Source organism: Pleurodeles waltl, chromosome 2_1, assembly GCF_031143425.1.
Source record: "Pleurodeles waltl isolate 20211129_DDA chromosome 2_1, aPleWal1.hap1.20221129, whole genome shotgun sequence".
Classification (NCBI taxonomy): domain Eukaryota; kingdom Metazoa; phylum Chordata; class Amphibia; order Caudata; family Salamandridae; genus Pleurodeles; species Pleurodeles waltl.
In genome coordinates, this window is record NC_090438.1 from 705152019 (window position 1) to 705174558 (window position 22540).

The window sequence follows — 22540 nt, forward strand, 5'->3', positions numbered from 1 at the left end:
CCTTCGTGGTCAGTCGGTACAGGTCCTAACGGACAATACTACCACGATGTGGTACATAAACAAGCAGGGAGGAGTGGGGTCGTACCTTCTCTGCAGAGAAGCTCTTCGACTATGGTCCTGGGCAAAGGACCATCGGATTTGCTTGATAGCAAACCATCTGGCCGGAGTCTTGAACGTGCGTGCGGACAGTCTCAGTCGCCACTTCTCGGCAGACCACGAGTGGCGTCTCCATCCAGATCAAGTCCGTTTAATCTTCCAGAAGTGGGGGTTTCCTCGGGTAGATCTGTTTGCCACTCGAGAGAACGCGCATTGTCCGTTGTTCTGCAGCCTTCAGTATCCGATGCAGGAAGCGTTGGGGGACGCGTTTCAAATGACCTGGTGCGGCCAGTTGCTTTACGCGTTTCCTCCCATACCCTTGATTCCTCGAGTATTGAGGAAGATTCACCAAGACCGGGCTCTAGTAATCGTAATAGCTCCGGATTGGCCAAGGAGGGTGTGGTACTCCGACCTTCTCCAACTCTCAACGTGCCCGCCGCTCCGTCTCCCTTTCAGGGCAGACCTCCTCTCGCAGTCGCAGGGGCAGGTTCTACACCCCAACCTCCAGAGTCTGCACCTACATGCCTGGAGATTGAACGGGGCAACCTGAGTTCCTTCTCTCTCCCGCCTGAGGTAGTGGATGTTATATTAGCGGCCAGGCGACACTCCACTAAATCTATCTACGCTAATAGGTGGTCTAAATTTGTTGCGTGGTGTGGAGAGAGGCAGATTGATCCTTTACAAGCTCATCTATCGGACGTTTTGTCTTTTGCTCTATCTCTGGCGCAGAAAGGTTGTGCAGTGGCTACCATTAAAGGTTATTTATCGGCCTTGTCAGCCTTCATATGTCTTCCAGACCAACCATCTTTATTTAAATCCCCTATTGTTATCAGATTCTTGAAAGGTCTTCTAAATCAATATCCTCCAAAGCCATTCGTTATGCCGCAATGGGATTTGTCCTTAGTCCTGACTTTCCTTATGGGGTCCCCTTTTGAACCTATGCATTCTTGCCCCTTGAGGTATTTGTTTTTAAAAACAGTCTTCCTGATAGCTATAACATCAGCAAGGAGAGTGAGTGAGTTGCAGGCCTTATCAGTAAAACCCCCTTATACAACTTTTTATGGGGATAAGGTGGTGTTGAGGACCAAGGCTGCTTTCCTCCCGAAGGTTGTTTCACCCTTCCATTTGGCTCAGGCAATTACTTTGTCCACGTTCTATCCTCCGCCTCATCCTTCCAAAGAGGAAGAAAGACTGCACCGTCTGGATCCAAAGAGAGCGTTGAGCTTCTTTATCGATAGAACAAAGGATTTCAGGCTGGAGGATCAGCTGTTTATTGGATACGTGGGCAAGAGGAGAGGAAAGGCAGTCCACAAGAGAACACTATCCAGGTGGGTTGTTCTTTGCATTAAAATATGTTACTCTTTGGCAAAGAAGGATCCTCCTGAGGGCATTAGAGCTCATTCCACCAGAGCTAAGTCGGCCACTTCGGCCTTAGCCAGAGGTGTTCCTGTGGTCGACATCTGCAAGGCCGCAACTTGGTCGTCCCTTCACACTTTTGCAAAACATTACTGTTTAGATTCTGAGGTTAGAAGGGACGGCCATTTTGCACGGTCAGTGCTGCAGGATTTCTTGGTTTGACCATTTAGGCACCCACCGCCGGGCGTGGTACTGCTTTGGGACTCTATTCATGAGGTGAGGAATCCACAGGTAGTTGTATCCATCAGAAGAACGAGTTACTTACCTTCGGTAACGACTTTTCTGGTGGATACATTAGCTACCTGTGGATTCCTCACGGTCCCACCCGCCTCCCCGTTGCCTTTATGGTCTTGCCAAGTAATCCTTGAGTGCGCTCCTCTTGATCTTTGAGGGTGCAATAGATGTATATATATAATATATTTATATATATATAGGTATAGGTGTATATATCTTTATGTATATACTTGGTGTGTGTATATATTTTAAAAGAAAGAGTTTTATATATATATATATATATATGTACATAAAAAAAAAAAAAAAGATTTACAGTTATTCATACAATGTGGTGTATTTTTACAATATAATGGATGTTGCTTTGTTCTTTCATTGCATTGCCTGGTTGTTCTCATGCACGTAAAAAATGATTGGTACTGACGTCCGCACGTCGTCGAGGACCTCTTATTGCCTGTATGACGTCAGACGGCGTCGCGTGCGAGACAGTGACGTCCTCATCGACGTGCAGAGACTAGTAAGAAGATTTCCGTCGAAGGCTGGCGCCATGGGAGTATTCATGAGGTGAGGAATCCACAGGTAGCTAATGTATCCACCAGAAAAGTCGTTACCGAAGGTAAGTAACTCGTTCGTCCCTCCTGGTGTTGACGAGTTCCTTCAGCACCCCTACGATGGTGCCCAAGGTGGAGGTGATGGTTCTGAGTTCCTCCCTGAAGCCCATATACTGTTCCTCCTGCATGCGCTGGGTCTCCTGAAACTTGGCCAGTACCGTTGCCATCGTCTCCTGGGAGTGGTGGTAGGCTCCCATGATGGAGGAGAGGGCCTCGTGGAGAGTGGGTTTCCTTGGCCTGTCCGCCCCCTGTCGCACAGCAGCCCTCCCAGTTCCCCTGTGCTCCTGGGCCTCCGTCCCCTGGACCATGTGCCCACTACCACTGCCCCCAGGTCCCTGTTGTTGGGGTGGTGGGTTATCCTGGCCTCCCTGTAGTGGTGGACACACAGCTGATTGACGTGTCCTGGGGACGGAGGTATGGGCCCGCTGGGTGGGTGCTGTGCTGGTGTTTCCAGAGGGGGTAGGGTCTGTGGTGGCCTGTGCCTGTGTGAGGGGAACCGACTGTCCAGAGGTCTCCAATGGTCCGGGCTGGTCATCTAGATGCAGTTGGACAGAGGTGCTGTCATCACTGTGGGCCTCTTCTGTTGGTGGTGTGGACCCTCCTGTCCGGTGACGTTGAGTAGGGGTCCTGCGGGGGTATAAAAGGATGTTTATTACATCTGTGTGTGTAATGGTGTGCAATGGGTGGGTGACCGTGTACCCCAGTGCTAGCATTCCTGTGTGGGAGCTTGTGTGATGATGGTTTAGGGGTGTGTATGGGTATGTGCAGTGGGCATGCTTTGGTGATGGGTGTCCATGCTTTGTTGGTGCATGCAGGGCTTGGTGTTGGGATGGGTGGTTTGTGATGTTGGGACATATGTGAGGAGTTGGAGTGAGGGTGAGGGTGGGGGTATGTGATAGCATGCCGGTAGGGTGGGGGATATAGTATTAAAGATTTGACTTAGCAGAGTCCATTCCTCCACCTCCTCCTGCGAGGCCCTCAGGATGCAGAATCGGCAAGACCTGCTCCTCACATGTTAGTTGTGGGTGAGGAGGTGGGGGTCCGCCGCCAGTCCGCTGAACCGCCAGGTGGTGTCTTGAGACCACGGAACACACCTTCCCCCGTAGGTTGTTCCACCTCTTCCTGATGTCCTCCCGATTTCTTGGGTGTTGTCCCACTGCGTTGACCCTGTCCACTATTCTTTGCCATAGCTCCATCTTCCTTGCAATTGAGGTGTGCTGCACCTGTGATCCGAATAGCTGTGGCTCTACCCGGACGATTTCCTCCACCATGACCCTGAGCTCCTCCTCCGAGAACCTGGGGTGTCTTTGCCGTGCCATGGGGTGGCGTAGGTGATGTGTGGGGTGGATTGTGTGGTGATAAGTGTGCTGATATGTAGTGGTGTGTTGTGTGAGGTGCGTAGAATTTGTGTGGGTGATGGTGTTGTGTGCCTGTGGATGCTGTTTGTTCTTGCTGGTGCTGTCTCTCTCTGGCCTTCTTTCTGAATTTTTGGTCGTAGGGGTTTGTAGGTGTTGTGGGTGTGTTTTATATTGTACTGGGTGTGTGGGAGTGGTGTGTGTATGTATATCAGGTGTGTGCATTTCGAATTGTCCAATGTGGTTGTGTTTTGTAAATGTGTGTGTATTGTGAGCGCGGCGGTGTGTACCGCCAATGGAATACTGCGGTTGAAAGACCGCTGCGTGGATTCGTGTGTCGTGATAGTGTGGGCGTATTTCTGTTGGCGTGATGGTGGAGGTTTTGTTTTCACCAGTTTATCACTGACCTTTGGTGTGGCGGACATGTGTGGGTGTCTGACTTTTGGCGGATTCCGAGATGTGGGTTATAATAGCTGTGGCGGAATTCCGCGGCGGTGTGTTGGCGGTCTTCTGCACGGCGGTAAGCGCCTTTTACCACCAATGTTGTAATGACCGCCTAAAAGACTTTGTGGGGGCAAAAGCAGCTCCCATAAAGCTTACCTTTAACTCTGAACCTGTGGTAGGAGGACCCACTGGAGACAGGTGACAGAATAGTCATCAGAGGCCCCTGAGATCAGACTCCTACCTGTGAATCGGGTATGAGTGTATGATTGACTCCGTACTGGAATTCTATGATTTTATGTCTAATTAAGTACTTGTCTTCTCTACTAAGAGAGGCACTGTGCTGTACATTGAGCTTATTACTCTGCTGTTTGGTAGTATTGATTCTTGAGCCAGAACACCCCCCAGTGCAGCTTCCTTCAGAAGCCTGTGACTGCTCGCCTACACTACTACTGAGAATCTTGTGCAGAAAGGGTTGTCCATGTTCCAGTTTGCAGAGACATTGGGCCTTATTATGAAACTCTTTTGGTCGGAAACCTCCCCTCTGGTTTTCTGCCCACTGGCCCTATCACGAGTTTCCCGCTCCGAGTGGGAAACTGGCCACAACATTGACGCCGGCTCGTAATTGAGCTGGGGGCAATGTTGTGGTGCGTTGGGTGTGAAAGCACCCGTTGGCTTTTCACTGCCTGTAATTCAGGCAGTGAAAAGCGTGAGTGGGCTATCCATGGGGGCCCCTTCACTGCACATGCCAAGTGCATTGGTAGTGCAGGGGCCCCCATGGAGCCCTTGGCACCCCGTCTCTGCCAGCCTTTGCATTGTGGTGGAACTGCCATGCAAAATCCGGCGGCGAGGAGACTTGTAATCCCCAGGGCAGCGCTAATTGCAGCGCTAATTGCAGCGCTACGTGCAGTGCTGCCCTGGCAGATTAAGAGTGCTGGCACCACCAGGGTGTTGACTGGCAGCAACCTGGCGGTGCTGGCAGTCTGACCGTGGCGCCTCTGCCACGGTCGTAATATGGCAGTCGGGCCGCCACTTTGGCGGCGGTCCGACCGCCATAGCGAGTGTGGCGGACTCAAGACCACCACACTCGTAATTAGGGCCATTGTATGTCTGGCCCTAGAGCAGCAGTGGGATAAGGCCTAAAACCCCACAGCTGTGGCCCATTAGCCGCTGCATGCCCTGAGGCCTTCTGAACAGTGTCTTAACAGTTGGTGCCTTGAGGCCTTCTGGTGCCCTGAGGCCTTTTGAACAGTGTTTTAACAGTTCATGGCAATCGATGTGGGATCCTACAAAGGCCAACTGCAAGCCACTATATGAGTACAGTAAGTCCAACCTTATTACCTTAAAACCTGCACTGCCAGAATGCCCAATACAAGGTTGAACGAGGTATGCTTAACACCTTACCTTAGATCAGTTAAGAGATCCAATTGTGTATGGAGTTGGGGGGGGGGGCTCTCAGAAGCAAGAACAGGGTGATTCTTCTAGGTTTTGCAAAAGACCCAGTCATGAAAAACTAGAGGAAAGATACGAAACTTAAGTAGAATTTGGGTAGGTTCTTTAATACAAACCCAGCGAGGGAGCATTGTAGATGCAAGCTCTCTGATCCCCCGTAGTGAAATTTTTCCCTAAAGACACCATGTGTATTTCCCAAAATGTGCTTACCTGTTATTCCCTAAGGTAATCATAGCTGCCAATTTCTAGGGTTCCATTGGCCCTGACTCCAGGAATTAAACCCTTGGGAGGGTTTAAAATATCAGTGACCCTGAGCTTGCAATGGATTCTCCAAAAAGCAAAGACTCAAGAAGAGGAGAAGGCCAGGGAGTTTGAAAAGGGAGAAGCTAAGACTAGCTTATCAGGGAGAGGAGGACAATAGGAGTGTGCAGAAGAATGGGTCCGAGCTGAGAAAATGAAGGAGTGGGAAATTCAAGAGAGGGAAACATAGAGGGAATTGGAGAGAGACAAGATAGTTCTCAAGATGGAAAATCTTAAGATGACTGCAGAGACAGTTGGCCTGGGTGTGGGGGTGTATTCCACTCCAGACTTTTGTGGTGAGCTTGCCAAGGTTTGTAAAGAACATGTATTATGAAGAAAAACTCTTCTCTCTCTGGTTATTAAACAATAAATCTAAACATAGAATGATCAAAACAACCAACATATCAACTTATACAAGTACATTATTAACAAATATTTATTCATGATAATATACAGTGAATCCAAATCAAGTTCACACCAGACATGGAAAAACAGAAAACCTTTTTAGATAACATACAACTAAGACTCAAGACACAAACATATACACAACAAATAACACAAATAACAAAACCTCATAATATTCACAACATCATTCAAAAAAATATCACACATACACATATCAACGATGTATGAAAAAAACCAATATCACCTCTCAGATTAATCACGAGATATAAAAATATCTAAAACTTTCTCTTTCATCCACGTGTTTTATTCTCGACCATCCTTGGATAGTCCTTTACTTCATAGAGACCTTTGGTTCCAAAAAGAAGTTCATGGTCATAACTCAGAAATGTTTCCTCAAATTTTTATTTTCCAAAATCCTCAACTGCATTGACCAATGAACCAAAATAGAAGTCTTCAGCCAGCCAACCAACTCATAACCGACGCGTGTTTCGGTGGTCACAACACCAACAGATACTTTTAGCCACCTTCCTCAGGGCTGTGCACAAATACGTGCACGTATAGGCTGGAATCTTATCTATGGACAAATAAATAAAATTTTATAAACTATAGAGGCCTTAAATAGTATGATACGATATTTTTAACATATTTAACCATGTCCTTTTACTGTTTTTTCAAATGCAAATGTGCATGCCAACATAATGGTCAAAGATTCTAATGTGTTGGAGGTGTCTTTCAAGAAAGGAATCCAGAATAATAAACCTTGACCAAAGAATAACAACCAAATATATAAAAAAGAAAAGACCCTCAACCTCACCACCCTATCAGTGCTCCACATGCTTTCATAAAACTCACCAATGTGTCTACATAAACTTTTAAAATAAATCACTTTTACCTCTCTATTAGTCTCTTCATCATAGCTGTCTCAAATCCAAAGATAACTTCGAGCAAAACTGCTCAGTCTTGAACGATTTCAACTAAATGTAGAACAATCCAGATTATAAATCTATTTGCCCGCATGTTTATGATTAATCTACATCTGTTAAAGAACCTAAAAAGACAGCTGTCACATATACCCAAAGCGATTACACACCCAAGATATTACCAAGAGAAGAATCACTCTGTACCTAAAACCTAATTGCATGATGTCCATATATAACAAAAGGGTCTCACACAGACTGCTAACTAGGTCACTCTTTTGTCCAAAACAAAATATTTTATTTTGCGTGCTACTTACTCGCAGTCTTCTCTCGCCAGCACGCTCAACCGTCGTTTTGCTGATATGCCGACTAACCGAGTCCTTTAAACAGCATTTCCTGTTCTATAAAACTATAAAACGGACTTATCAAAGAAGTCCGCATTGCATTGCCGCAGTGGTGGCGGCCATCTTTCAACATGTTGGTCGGCAGAAAAAAAAAATCTACAGCAGCATCTACTAATTCTCCCTTCTACTCTCGTATCTGTTTCTGAAAACAGTGTATGTTTAAAAAGGAGGGATTGGCTGGCAATGTATAAATTATATTTAATCCATTTTAAATAGTTTAATGGTGACACTTCCATAACCTGACCAGTGCTCATAAAAGAGAAGTGATCACTTGTCAAAGATATACTTTAACTTGCTCTACAAGCCAACTTCTGTCAAACCACTTCAATGAATATTTACTCATCTGAAGCACTATTAGCACAGATACTGACTAATAGTTACCCATTAGACATTAACTTATAGCATTTTGCCATGGTATTTCTGCATTCAATCCTTTTCTAAAAGTAGTTCTCTCTTATAGGGACCCCTTTGTGATTTTTTTTCCTTGTAAAGAACATGTACACGTATGTTAAGGGACAAGATATTTTGTCATGGTCTGTGAGTTTAGAGATTGTTTATAAGGCTCAGGCTTTGGCCCCGGGACAGCAGTGGCTAACAGTGTACCATGCCTGCCCGAGGCCTCCTGAAAGAAGTCTTATATATTGGGGTCCTGGGTCCTGTGCCAGGATGCTCTTTGTTGTTGGAGGTGGTTGGAGCATCAAGGCATCTCCTGGATTTTGAGCCATTTGGTGGGATCCTTGAATGCCTGGGCAGACTAGCTCACCGGGTGGATCACAAATGGAGTTTATACCCCAAAGTGGTAGAGGGTGTCTTCCTACAGTGGTGAGAACCATGGCAAGATCATTTCTCCACAGCCGAGCACACAGTGTCAAAATGTTTGTGTGTTTGAGTCCTACGATGGGCCTCCCGAGGATACACATTCCGTCTGGGGTGGAACAGAGGACTCCTGTATGCCTTCCTGCCTCTGCCTCTTCTGTCTAGAAAGAAAAACAGGAGAGACAGGTCCAAGTCACCCAAGTTGCCCTGAATTGGACCAAGAGAGTGTGGTACCTTGAACTTACAAGCATATATGTCTGCCCTTCAATCAGGCTACCACTTCAGGAAGGTCTTCTGTTGGAGCAGCAGAGCAGGGTTCTCCTCCCAGACTTTCACAATTTCCACCTGCATGTGTGCATACTGTGTGGCAGCAGTTTGCTACGTTTGATTTGCAAACCAAAGTTGTAAATGTCATATATTTATACCAGCCACTAGAACCAATTTGTGAGCTGGTGCGTGCAGATTCTTTGCAAGCCAAGCTGTTGGATTTTTTTATTATTTGTTTTGCCTTTTGCCCAGCAAGGACTTGCAGTGGGCACTAATAAAGGATATTTATCAGCCCTTTGGCCTTTCTGTGTTTACTGGACACCCATTGTTGTTTAAATTACCAGTTATGATGTTGTTTCTTCTCATTTCTCGTGTACTCTCTTCAAGCTTATGCTTAGCTGCTCCTTGCGTCTTCTGTCACTAAAGACTGTCTTCCTAAGCACGCTCACTTCAGGTTTTTGTGCAAGTCATTTTCAGACTCTCTCTCTGCTTCCCTCCTATACCACGTTTTTCATATGCTGAGGACCAGCGCAACCTTCTTGCCAAACGTTTGTGACTCCTTTTCACTTTGGGGAATACATCACTCTTCTAGCACTCTTTGGAAGAGCCTCCATCGTCTGGGTCCCAGAAGGCCTTAAAGCTTTTACATCAGTTGCACCAAAGAGTATTGGGTGAACCATCAATTTTCTGTGAGGTAACTTGGGGGGAAAAAGAAAGGCTGCGTCAAAGTGGATAGTCCTTTGCATTAAGATTTCATGTGCTTTGGCCAATAAACAACATCCAAAAGGGCTAAGCCTGCCACCACTGAGTTGGCTTGTAGGGTGTCTGTCCTTGAGATTTGTTAGGCCAAGGCATGGATGTTAATGCACATGTTCACAAAACACTACTGCCTTGGCAGGCAGGTTTGACAGGAAAGGCATTTCACCCGCTCCACATCATTACCTGCTTGGCTAAATGAAGTCTCCATGGACCAACAAAGAGTCATCTAACGGCATGCAGGAGAACTGCTCTGAAAAACATCTTGTCCTGCGTGGGGCATGGGGAATATTCTAAAGCTGAAGGAATCTGCGGATAAATGAAGTATCCACCAGAAAAACATTACTAAAGGTAAGTAACTGGTTCTTTTCTGTGGTGGCACAGAAAAGATCGGATGGAACTAATGTGAACGGTCCCAGTGGCTCCTTGCATGTCCCTTCAATATCACTTCCAGTGGTGTTGCATGACTGCATGGGCATTGCCATATAGTACAATTTTTCTGCACTATCAAGCTATTACTGTAAACATTTCTGTATGCAGCTTGCCTTTGGAGAAAAAGGTTCATATAAGGAATTTGCTGGTGCTTCCACATCTAACACTATAGAAGTACAAGTATCATGTTCTTTTGGTGATTGGTGTTTTCTGCTGTGGCTTAATTCTTGCTCCATTTGAATCCGTATTTCTGCTGACGAAATTATAGCAATTTGTGTCTGTTTTTTGCTCCAAGTAGCATAGAGTCAAGTGACAAGTGTACAGTTCTAGGATTGCCAGAGGCTTGGTTTAGCTTTTGAAAGGACAGTAACAAGGACGATTGAGCCGGTAGAATTGCACTGCTATTATGCAAGTTATGTTTATTATGCAGAGCCTCATTCAAACTTATCACATTTTTTGGTTCTCTTTCTCCTGCCCTGTTCTGACTAAACCAACTAATCCAATAATGCTTGGCAGTATAAAATTGGTGAAAGGAAAACTGCAATTGGAAAAAAGTCCATAATAGGAAGTAGTAATAGGAAGTCTGAGCCCAGCGTTTTAAAGGGATTGTATTTCTCCCTGCACAGACGTACTGTGGGCGTTTTGCCAGGAGCTTATCCATTTTCATATATGCACTACTTCTATACTTTCATCTCTTGTTTTACTTAGCTCACCCTTCATACATTTCATACATTTGATACCAGTAAATCAGTACAGCAGATTCAAACAAGGCAAAACGTAGAAAGACCCAGTGATAGATTAACATTTCCTGCCAAAGCAACAGAAACGCATACATCTTTGGAGAAGTCTTGAAAAAAGTTTTCTTTTTCAAGTGTGCTGTGTCTTACAGAGCTTGGATATTAACAGGAAAGGTATTAAAATTCAAACATATAGATTAATCCTTTGTAGATATCAATCTGTGGATTTCCAAAACCTTATACATTGGTATTAGTGATTCCTTGGAAAGATTACTTGAGAGATCTGGTCTAGTGGCAAAGTTCCCTAGTTAAGAACCAGAAGAACTAGATTTGTGTGATCAGTTGTTTGGCCTGTGTATGGGCGCCTTGGACCTAATGCAGGGAGAATACGCCACCGTTCCCTGCTTTGGTAGTCAAAAAAACACCTGTGAATAGGATGCAGTGGACTCTTTTCATCCTTAGACCCCATTGCTACTGCACCTGTTGTGCTATTGATAGTCGCTCCCCTAGATACAAGGAAGGGATTCGGGCCCAGATGTATCAAAGGATTTTGCATTCGCAAACGTTGCGAATCTCAAAAATCCACCGTTTGCGAATTAAAAATCATCTTTCATGATTTATGAAAGGAATTTGCAGTGCAATTTTAAGGAATCGCAAAAATAGCGATTCCTTAAAATTGTGCCTCCGATTAGGGAATCTCAAATTGTGATTCCCTAAATAGTAATCGCAAATAGGGAATACCTATTTGCAATTACCTTTTCACATGTACCATGCATTTCCTAAATGCAAATTTGGCATTTAGGAAATGCAGTTACTACAAATTCAAGTTTAGTGGTAAGCATGTGCAATTTTATTTCATTACAAATGCATTTTTAAAAATGACATGTTGCGCACAAGTGCCCCGTGGGCATGTCCACAAATATTTTTTTTGGGTGCATCAAATGGGGCCTTAAGCCCCCAGTACCCTGGGGTTTGCATGACCTAATTTGTGAATCCCGGACAGGAAAATAAAAAATTCCTATTCAACCACATTAAGGTCCTTACACCCCCCCTTATGTGAGGCATCTATCTCCATCACAAGGGCCCCAGAACCCCCAACTCTCTAAGCAGTGTCTTATTATATGAAAGGTCATGCAGTCATAGCCTTTCATTTACTGCACTAGACTAAAATGAAGTGAGAAGACATTGCTATGGACACATAACTTGAATTTACGTCATTTAGTCCAACGTCTCATTAACGCAGCCTTCTCCAACTGAGACCTGCAATGCGCAGTAGGTTCAGGCAAAATCATTGCCTCCATAAAATGTGCTATTCCCCCACCACTGCACCCACGCCCTCCCCCCAAAAAACGTTATTTTAATGAAAGTGGTATTTTGTTTTGCTCGGGCCATCTTTGTCAGTCACAGTGGAGCCTGCAGCTGGTCCTGGGGTTTCAGCTGCAATGACAGATGAGTCTGAGGTGCTGTCAAAATATGTGGCCCTCATTTTCAGTTAAACTAGAATTTTGGATTGATACCAGTAACTAGAGTCTGTAACTATGATGGCATTGGGAACGCCCCTTATTATCATTTCTGGGACTTCGAGTTTTATTTTCTGCCATTCTTGTGTCCCTATTTGTAATGACCATGAGGCTCTGATGCTGGCTTCAGACAGTGCCTGGGGCCCTCAATTTTAGTAACAGTGGGAGTACCTTCTCCCATTATCTACCACTGCCAGTCTCTCCAGTTCTTGGGTTTTAAGACAGTCAAATTCTGGCCTATTCCCAGTGGCTGTGATCCACATTTTAAAGACCGCATGATTTTTTTGCTGCCAATGCCTGATTCCTCAGATTTAAAGGTGGGATTCTGGCAAACATCCAGTGCTTTGGCCCAGCTAGGAAGGATACCTTTTTGAAAATACAGCTCTTCCTGCACAGCAACATTGAGGAATAGACTACCTGTTTAAGAGCTAAAGTGGTGCCTTTTATTTTGCCAGTAAATTAACAGTGTTGGAATGTAGGCATTACCAGTTGTTTAGAACAGAACAGATCGTTTCTTTGACGTTATGCGTAGCACTACACTTTTTTTATGGTGCTTAATAATTATAATTTATATCTTGGGCATCGAGCATTTGGAAACCGAGATGATATGGGGAGAGACTGAGTGACATGAGTTGTGCAAGGGGTAGAAACAATGTGGATGTGCACCACCTCATTTTTTGGCAATGGCCATTATAAAAACTTGCAACTCCTCTTTTGCTCACTACAGTCACTTGCTGAGTTTAAAGGGAATGGCTGCTTTTGGTCCCAAGCCAGCCCTAATAACACTGCTCACGGTGGTTAGAAAAGTGCAAATTGAAAAATCGGAATGCAAACCTTCTAGGCGCATGCCTATTTGTGCCTCTTATTTTCTAAAATAAATGTTGATACATTTTGGCCTGATGTTGCAGGGCTGAAGACATATGAGAGCTGTTTTGATATACTACTGAATTATGAGAGTTGCCTTTATGGTTGCGCAAGTTGATATAAGACTGTAGAGCTGAGAATTGTTCTCTCTTTAGTGCCTTAATATAATGCATCGCATTTTAGAACCTCCAAAACATGGGAGTTTAGGGAACGATAATTCGTATGAAAAGGCACATAAGTGCACTCTAGTGTACATTGTATTGGATAGTGGACATCAACAGTGGAATACCTCATGATAATATATCCTTCAATATTAATTGTCTCCATTCACTGACATAGCGATTTCGATGTTGTAAAGATTGTACTAACTTCAATGACCCTTGCCTAATATAGAGAAATTATCGTTAATCATTAAGAAAAAATTGAGTATTCTGCTTTGTGTGTTTTGCGGATGTGTTTTGTGGATAAGATGTTAACGTAAAGAAATAAATTTTGGTTCCTTGCAGGTTATTCTGCTGCACTTGGAATTACTGTTTACTGTCTTGCTTTGTATTAATGCCTAAATAGGTTTTTTCCATCGTGATATGAAGCCTGAGAACCTTCTGTGTATGGGTCCAGAACTTGTGAAAATTGCTGATTTTGGACTAGTGAGAGAATTAAGGTCACAACCACCATACACTGATTACGTATCTACCAGATGGTAAGTGTTCTCAGCAGCTGAAGTATAATGTCTAATATACAGCTCACAATAGACAAATGCGGTGACACTGAATCACATGCTACATGTTGTGTTGGAAGGTGGCTGCTTATAATATAATCAAGGGCAGTGATTGATAGTGTGTTTATGATATACTAGAATCAAGGTCCTTTCCATGCTGCATATTAAACTCATTCACTTTTTCAATAAAAGTCCACAAAAACACATGAAATACTGTAAGTAAATCTGAAGTCATAGCTTTTGCTGCTTTCAGATGCACAGTTGAGTCGTAGCAGTATCAATGCCCATAGCAACTTGAGTTGCAAATAAGCCTGCACTCACCTCTTTTACATACATAGACATATATACTATATAAGAAGTGTGCAAGTTTGACTTTTAACCTCAAAACTATTAAGCAAGTGCCTCCCACTGACCGAAGTGTGTAACATTCTGTCCAATTGGGGCGTGGCTTGGCCACCGGGCAAGATGGCCGTCACTCTGTGAGGCTCTGCCGGGGCCGGGCAATTTATACGATATAATCCATCCTAAGTGTGGCGGAGAAGGAGCGGACCCCTGGGGCTTCCCCCCGGGGACTCTGACGGCGCTGTTTGAGCCGGGTTTGGCTGCTGCTGGAGCCCGGGGAGTGGGGGAACGCCAAGAGGCCTGGCGCCTGCTGTTCTCCGCGCGCGCCGGCTCCCGCAGTGTGCGCGGAGGGAGTGGGAGCTGCGGCAGCTCCCCCCGATTGAGGGGTGAGAGGACGGGAGTGCAAGGGACTTCGGGGGAGCCTGATCGGCGGTCGTGTCGGACCGCGGCTCCCCCCCTCCCCCTTTTTTCTTGATGATCGGCTCCTGGTGCGCGCTGCGGCTGGGGGCCCCGACCTCGCGGATCGCTCCCGTCCCTCAGACGGAGTCTCCCTCAGAGCATCCTGATTCCCAGGCCCCCGGCGGGAGAGCGCGGGGCCCCGGTCGATAATAAGCGCATACTGGATAGGACATGGGCCTGAATTCTGGGCCTGCTGAGGGACCCGGCTGGAGGTCTCGGATATTGCCCAGGCTGCCTGCACACGAACATTTCTGGCGCCCTGCGGACCGCATCTGAAATCCTGCACTGCGCTGGTAGCACAGAACCAGGTAAGGGGTGGATTGGGATTGGGATTGGGATTGGGGCGGGGGTTGGGGGCCCTGGCTGGCACGGCGCTGTGCTCCTGAGGTCCCCTCGGGCTCGTGGAGCTTAAACATCCTGGATTTGCAATCTGGTGGCCGGCTGACCCCCCCCCCCCCCCCCCGTCTCCCCTGTGCTGTGTCGAGCCCCCCTGATGCCGGTGGAGCTAACGGAACCCACATATAGAAATGGATTGACTTGGGAGAGGAGGAGATCGCTGGGTGCGCCAGGAGGCTGCCTGGTAGCTTGGTGAGGTAAACGAAACAGCTGACCAGGTGTTTTTTTCCGGCGACAGAGACTTGCAGTCTTGGATAGGTACATTTGGACCGTGCTAGTTGCACTATAGGGGTAATACTGCAAGATGGGCAAGGCAGATAAGCGACAGGCTAAGCTCTCCTTCTCTGGAGGAGAAAAACGTGGCGCCACTTCCGCCTCCCGGTCCGGAGATGCAGACGCCGAGGATGGGTCTCCAGAGATGTCTGTGAGAGCCATGTTCATGGAACTCAAGACCAGCTTGGCGGGGATAGACGCTAAGCTGGATCATGTAACGGAGCGGCTTGACCGCATTAGAGCCCGGGTGGATGATCACGATGCTAGGTTTGAAACTCTGGAGACTCGCACATCTGAGATAGAGGATGCTCGCAGTGGCGATAGAGAACAGATTGCGCAGATGGAGCGTCTCCTGGAGGTGATACGAAACAAAAATGAGGACCTGGAGGCCCGGTCCCGACGTAATAACATTCGCATCGTGGGGCTGCCGGAGGCAACAGATATGGGTCGCATGGAAGACTTCGTCGAGAACATGCTACAAGAGCTGTTCGCTGGCGAGCTCTCTCGGCTGTTGGTGATTGAGAGGGCCCATCGATCCTTGGGCCCTCGACCTCCGCCTGGCACTCCTCCGCGCCCAATCATTGCACGACTACTGAATTACAGGGACCGAGATACTGTGCTCCGGCTAGCTAGGGAGAAAAGTCCTCTAATGTATAAGAACTCCGAAATTAACTTCTTTCCCGATTATACCCCAGGTGTACAAGCTCAGAGGCGGGCTTTCCTGCCGATAAAGCGTTTGCTCAGCCAGGCTGGAATCGGATTTGCTCTGTTATACCCAGCTAAATTGAGGGTGCGACATGAAGGCAAAGTGCTATATTTCTCTGATCCAAAGCAGGCGAATAAGTTTATAAGACGATTGCCTAGGCAGCGGGGCGGAGGCGCCGGGGGGGTGAGCCCCGAAGACGCCTCACTCAGTGACAATGATTAAGTGTTAGGTTTGGGACTTCGTTGCTTCTGGAACTGCGGGGGCGTGTGGGTCCGCTCCGCGATCTGCCCCTGATGTATAGCTGATGCTTGCCCGTGGCCCCTCTCCCCTAGACCTTCTGGGTGGAGAGTTGTATGGCAGGCCTCTGCCCCCACGGATGATTCCGTTTTTTTTCTGTTACATACCTGCAGTTTGGGCTTTAGGGATGGTTGGATGGGACACTACTAGGGTCCGATTGGGGGGCCTGGGTGGGCGGTGGGAGGATGGGACGAATTGGGAAACGATCCTGGTTCCTTTTCTGTTTAGTTTTTGGCAGGTGGAGGGCTGTGTCCGTGTGCGGAGCTGCATGACTGAGGTTCTGGATGGGGGATGATGTTTCTTCTACTGTGAGATGCTTGACATGGAATGTGCGGGGACTTAATGACAATCGAAAAACCCGGCTGGTGATGGCTTATGTTAAACGTCATGGCATTGATATTTGTATGCTCAAAGAAACCCATCTGATGGCATCTACAGTTAGTAGGCTGAAGGCTGGCTGGGTTGGTGAGGCTCACCATTCGGCATACTCTAGCTATGCTCGTGGGGTTGCAATCATCATCCGTAAGCGGCTGCAGTGGCTTATGCGCGAAATTATTACTGACCCCAATGGTAGATATGTAATACTGAGCGGAGTGTTGTTAGACAGGGCTTGCCGGCTAGTGGCAGTATATGGGCCAAATGTGGACGACCCAGAATTTTTCCTGGAGGTATGGCGCCAATTAGAGTCGCTGGGAGCTGGGGCTGTGATCTGGGGCGGTGATTTTAATGTTGTGCTAGATGCGTGGCTGGACCGGGAGAGTGTGGCCAGGATGCAACATGTCTCTGCAGCAAGGTCATTGGCAGCAGTAATGGATAGTGGCGCGCTGGTAGATTTGTCGAGGCAGAGACACACAGGAGCGCGGGAGGGCACCTGCCTGAATTACTTCCATAGCAGTTGGTCCCGTATTGATCGATGGCTGGGTACTAGAGACGTGGAGGCCTGGACTAGAGCAATTAACCATCTCCCCCGTACGCTGTCAGACCACTCACCGGTGTTATTAGACCTGGCGATGCCTAGTGAGCTACAACCGATGGTGATGTGGCGGCTGCCCAACGGTGCTCTCCGGGACGACACCTTCCGAGCGGAGGTACGGGAGGCTATTCGGTTATTTTTTGAGGAGAACCGAGGGTCGGTGGACTCCCCTGGCACGGTATGGGAAGCATTTAAAGTGGTGATCCGTGGGGTGTGTCTGGCAAAGCAGCATGGGATAGTGAAGGCTTTAAGACGGGAGATGGCTGATATTGAAAGGAGGCTTGAGGACCTGGAGCGGCGACTTGAGGCGACATGGTCAAACGAGGTGCTTGCCGAAATCAGACGAGAGGTGTCACTGTATGAAGAGGCCTCTCTTAGAGAGGTTTGCTTTCTTGGGAGACATGCGCGGGCTCGTAGGTATGGCGAGGGTGAGAGAGCCGGGAGGACACTTGCGGGGTTATTGCGCAGCCCCTGGGCCAGCAATTACGTTACTGAGGTGATAGATACCGAGGGTGGCAGGGTGACTGGAACGGGAGGCGTGATGCAGGTATTTACTAAATTTTACTCTCAGCTATACGCGCCTCCGGAGGGTCTTAGGGAGGCAGATATGAAGGAGTATTTTGAGAACATTGCGTTAGTATGGTTTGAAGAGGCACATAGGATGTATTTGGATACGCTGTTCACAGTAGAGGAGGTGGTGGCGGCGATCCAAAGCCTACCTGGGGATAAGTCTCCTGGCACTGATGGTTTAACCCCTGCCTTTTATAAAGAATATGGGGACATCCTTGCCCCCTATTTGCTGGAGGTGTATGAAGAGTCCCTGGTGACGGGCTCCCTTCCGACCTCCCTCCGGGAGGCTTTAATAATAACTATCTTGAAGCCTGGGAAAGACCCGACGCGATGCGATTCGTATCGCCCACTCTCCATGATAAACATTGATAATAAGATTCTTGCAAAAATGATAGCGACCCGACTACAGCCACTACTCTCTAGAATGGTGCTTCCAGATCAATCGGGCTTTATTCCTGGGAGATCCACGAGCCACAATTTGCGCACTTTCTTTGCGGTGCTGGGATCACTAGAGACAGGCGATGATGTGGCTGCAGTGTTTCTCGATGCGGCTAAGGCCTTTGATTCTCTGGCCTGGGAATATATGTTTGCGCTTCTGAACCGAGTGGGCCTCAGCGCGCGTTTTGTGAATTGGATCAGGTTGCTGTACACTCTGCCTACTGCCAGGTTGCGCCTTAACTGGGGTATATCAGCCCCATTCCTGGTCTCGCGGGGTACACGACAGGGCTGCCCGCTGTCTCCGCTTCTTTTCGCGGCTGCTATGGAGCCACTGGCGGCAGGACTGCGACAGAAATATAGCAATAGCGGCCTACAATTCCGGCAACGCCCTGTCTTGATATCTTTATATGCAGATGATATCGCGATATATGTGCGCAATCCCGGGCAAAATCTAGATATCTTATTAGATGAAATTGTTCGCTTTGGGAACTTTTCTGGGGTCACTATTAATTGGTCAAAATCAATGATCCTGCCACTAACCCCTAGTGTAGAGAGATTTGACTCGCGATACCCTTTGGTCTGGGCAGATGGGCCAGTGCGCTATTTAGGCATACATCTATGCCGCGACGCGGAAACGCTTCGGCTTGCTAACTACGGGACAGCGATGACATGGCTAGAGGGTAGGGTGGAGGCCTGGAGAGCCCTGCCCCTCTCGCTGACTGGTCGCATTGCTATTGCTAAGATGGTGGTACTCCCTAAATTTTTGGATTTATTCGTGAATCTCCCCCTGCCACTTACCAAGGCTTATTTCCGGCGCCTGAGATCCGCGCTAGTGCGGCTGGCGTGGGCGGGGCGTCGGCCCCGCATCGCTTGGGAGAAATTGACGCTGCCATTTGAGCGAGGCGGATTGGCAGCCCCAGACCTGGAGTTATACTATCATAGTGCTCAAGCACATTTCGCGTATTATTTGTTGAATCCGACCTGTTATATGCCACACCTTGCACCGGAGAGTGATTCTGTCTGGCCTGACGGCCTGGTATGTGCGCTCGGCGGGCGGGTTCTCCCCCGTTTTAGAGGAATAGACACGGTCTCCTGCACTGCGGGAGCATGGAAAGAGCTGATGCGGCGGGCTGGGATGTCGGCTCCCTTTGCGCCATCGCTGCCTGTTATGGCGGTGGCAGATGGCCAGATGTTTCGTGATGGAGGGGTGCGCGGGTTTCTACGAGACGCTGACTTGCTGGTGCTGGGAGACTGGGTGGTGGATGGCCGGCTGTTGGGTGTTCCTGACGCACTCTCGAACTGTGATGGCACCCCGTTGCAGCGCTTTTGTGCTCTCCGCGTCCGTGCTTTGTTGCGGGATTGGTTCTTTGAAGAGCCGGACGCTCCCTCTGAGTTTCGGGCTTTGGAGGCACTCTGTAGCACGAGATCCCCCTCCAAGCTGATAACCAAACTGTATGGTGCTGCGCAGGAGCAGGGCGGTGGCTTTGTGATGCCCGCTCGGGCTGCATGGGAGAGAGATGTGGGGGAGCCTATCCCGGAAGCGATGTGGCGCAGCTGCTGTGCTCATATGAGGACATTGTCCCCGAATTATAGACTGCGCTTGCTGCACTTCAAGTTTCTGCACCGAATATATTATACGCCTAGAAAGCTACACTCCATGGGACTGCTAGCGGACACACGCTGTGCCCGCTGCGGAGCTCCGGACGCGGGCTTCTTTCACCTGGCATGGGAGTGTGTGGAAGTATATAAGTTTTGGGAGGAGGTACGACTGGCGATTGTTGAAATGATAGGGGAGGAGATACCCCTCTCTCCTAAGGTAGCGCTGTTGGGATATATGGACGAGGTGCAGAGCCCGCATAGACGTTTAGTGGGCCTGCTCATGCTGCTGGCCAAGCGAAGAGTAGCAATGTGTTGGGGCAGAGGGAGAGCCCCGCGTAGATCGGACTGGCTACGAGATGCGGCTTTTTGCCATGACCAGCTGTTAGTATTCTGGGAACTCATGCCAGAGAGATCCCGTCCCAAAGATATTTGGAGCCCTTTAAATGAATACCTGGCTATGCAGACTGTGAGCGCTGTGTGACTGACGTCCCCTACCTGAGCGTTTCAATCCCTCCCCCCCCCCCCCCCCCGAGTCATGCGAGTTACCTTGATGTGCGGTAGCCCTGCGTGATATGGCTGTGTTCTCCACCTGCCTGTTCTTAGAGGTTTTTGCAATTGGTACCTTGTTGCAGTTCTCCCTGTTCGACGGTGGTTGATTAATATCATTGGGTGTTTCTGTCGTTTCCCCTCTACGGGGTGGCGGAATGTTGCATTCCTCCAATATGGAGGGCTTTTTTCTTTGATTTCCTTTTCCTGGAACGGACCCCTGGACATTGGCAGATGGTGAGAGACACCGGCGGAGTCATATTTGAGACATGGGATACCACTGTAGTTATATGATGTGTAAAGACTCTCACATATCCTTACCCACTCGTCGGGAGCTCTGCTGAATTAATGTATGTTTCTTTGGTTTGTGCTTAACTGAATAAAACAATTAAAAAAAAAAAAAAACATTCTGTCCAATTGTAAACCTTGGAGGAGAAGTGTATATAAATCCTTTCACCTACATAATTTCCCTATATTTTTATAATGTAGTTTTATATTATTTTATGTATTGTTCCTGCTAGTGAGCATACAATGGCCTTATCATTAAATTCAATCACTTAGATGAAAATGCAGTTATGTGTTACATTACTCATCCAAGGAAGTTTCCTCTTCACTTAATTCTGTTTGTCTGGCCAGTGGATGGCATTGTAATTTGCACAAAATGCCTTATGTCTTTATCCTTCTTCTTTGGGCGAGTCTGCTTGGAAATCTGACACCCTTTATTCCCCTTTAAAAGTAAAACAAAACATTATTGTTATCTTCAGGGCATTTGAAACTGGCTTGTTAATGGAAAATTACACAATGTAATTTCTCCTGAGATACAGGAATCTTGTTGATGCAAGACGTTGTGCCCTTCTCTAGCTAAGTTCCTTTTTTCCAATGGCCATTCAGGCAGAAGTCTTAGCCTAATACAGTGGTTCCCAACCTTTGGTCCGGGTGACACCTGGGGGTCCACGAAGCCTCCTCAGGGGGTCCGCGACTGCTTCGAATATTAAATAATATTAACAGATTAGCTCCCCAACTTTCAGTAATGACTTATTGTGAGTCCTCTGGTTTCAGTAATGATAAGGTGGCGGTCCACAGACATCAAAAGGTTGGGCACTACTGGCCTTATATGTTAGGTTCACTTGCTTTCTTTTTAACTGTAGGCGGGTCGTGTTAAAACGTGGTGATATCATAGAAGCCTGTCTTTATTTCGAAGAACAGGCTAAGCCAGTGGTTATCTCAAAGTGGTGTCAAAGTGGCAGGAAATTACTTAAAATATACTTTATTATATGGCTTTGTTAGATGTGGCAAAGGCCAATGATAAGGGCACTTTTCTGTCAACTGTTCAATCCCAACATCTGGATTTAGCCATTCCTGGTTTGTGGCAAACTGTGCTCTTTAACCTCCTTCATCCTTATTTGAGGTTTATCTATTTTAGAGTTTTGGAGAGGGCTGCAGTTTTTGAATTCAGTAACATGCCAGGAGTGTGTGCATCTTCTGTACTCTCTAATAGGGACGGTTCTTAGTTGACCTTGTGTAGTGTATAGAATGTGCTTTAGCTATAAGTCACTGCATGTAAAGTATACAAACTATGCAACATTTTTATTAAAATGACAGTAAGGTGTAGTGGAACATACTGCAGGTTGATCATGTTTTTTGAAAGGCAGTGTACTGATTCATTTGTGCACCATGATTAATCATGGTGAGAAAATAGTTGGAACATATAGTCCCAGTTGACTGGTAAAATACAAATGTACATAATAGGTGGTTAGAGACCTACCCACCTCAACTTGGGCTATAGTTTCTGCAAAATAGGTCCATGTTTAGTCCTAGTAGCTACCAGATGTTATTCTAAGAAACAACCACCTACGGAAACTATTATTGCCATAACCAATGACGCCTTAGAAGTAATATGTGTTAAATTAGTTGAACTAACTCACCCCTTTGAAACAGACACTTCTATTAACTGTTTTAGTTAGGCATACAGCAATACCATAGCTTGAGGGGTGCGAGTGTCACTGGACATGTCTGTGTACCATAAAGATTTTAAATTAGAATGAATGGAATTCACAATTCTATTGACTTTAATTCAAATAGAGATCTTTAGAACAAAGCCAATACACAACACTGCAAGAGTATAGCACCATGGACCTTTAGGCAGGGAAATAACTGAACAAGAGAGCACAAAAAGATTGATGGATTGATACATTGAGGCAAG

At 47.0% G+C, this 22540-nt stretch overlaps 1 protein-coding gene across 6 annotated transcripts in view; it reads left to right on the top strand.

Annotated features, from left to right (window-relative positions):
* MAK (male germ cell associated kinase) overlaps positions 1-22540 on the top strand; it is a 420577-nt gene that overhangs the window by 158961 nt on the left and 239076 nt on the right. For all 6 annotated transcript variants that reach the window (XM_069216975.1, XM_069216982.1, XM_069216967.1 and 3 more), the window contains one exon: positions 13588-13720. In XM_069216975.1, coding sequence (XP_069073076.1) covers positions 13588-13720 — 133 coding nt within the window. The remainder of the gene's footprint in view (positions 1-13587; positions 13721-22540) is intronic.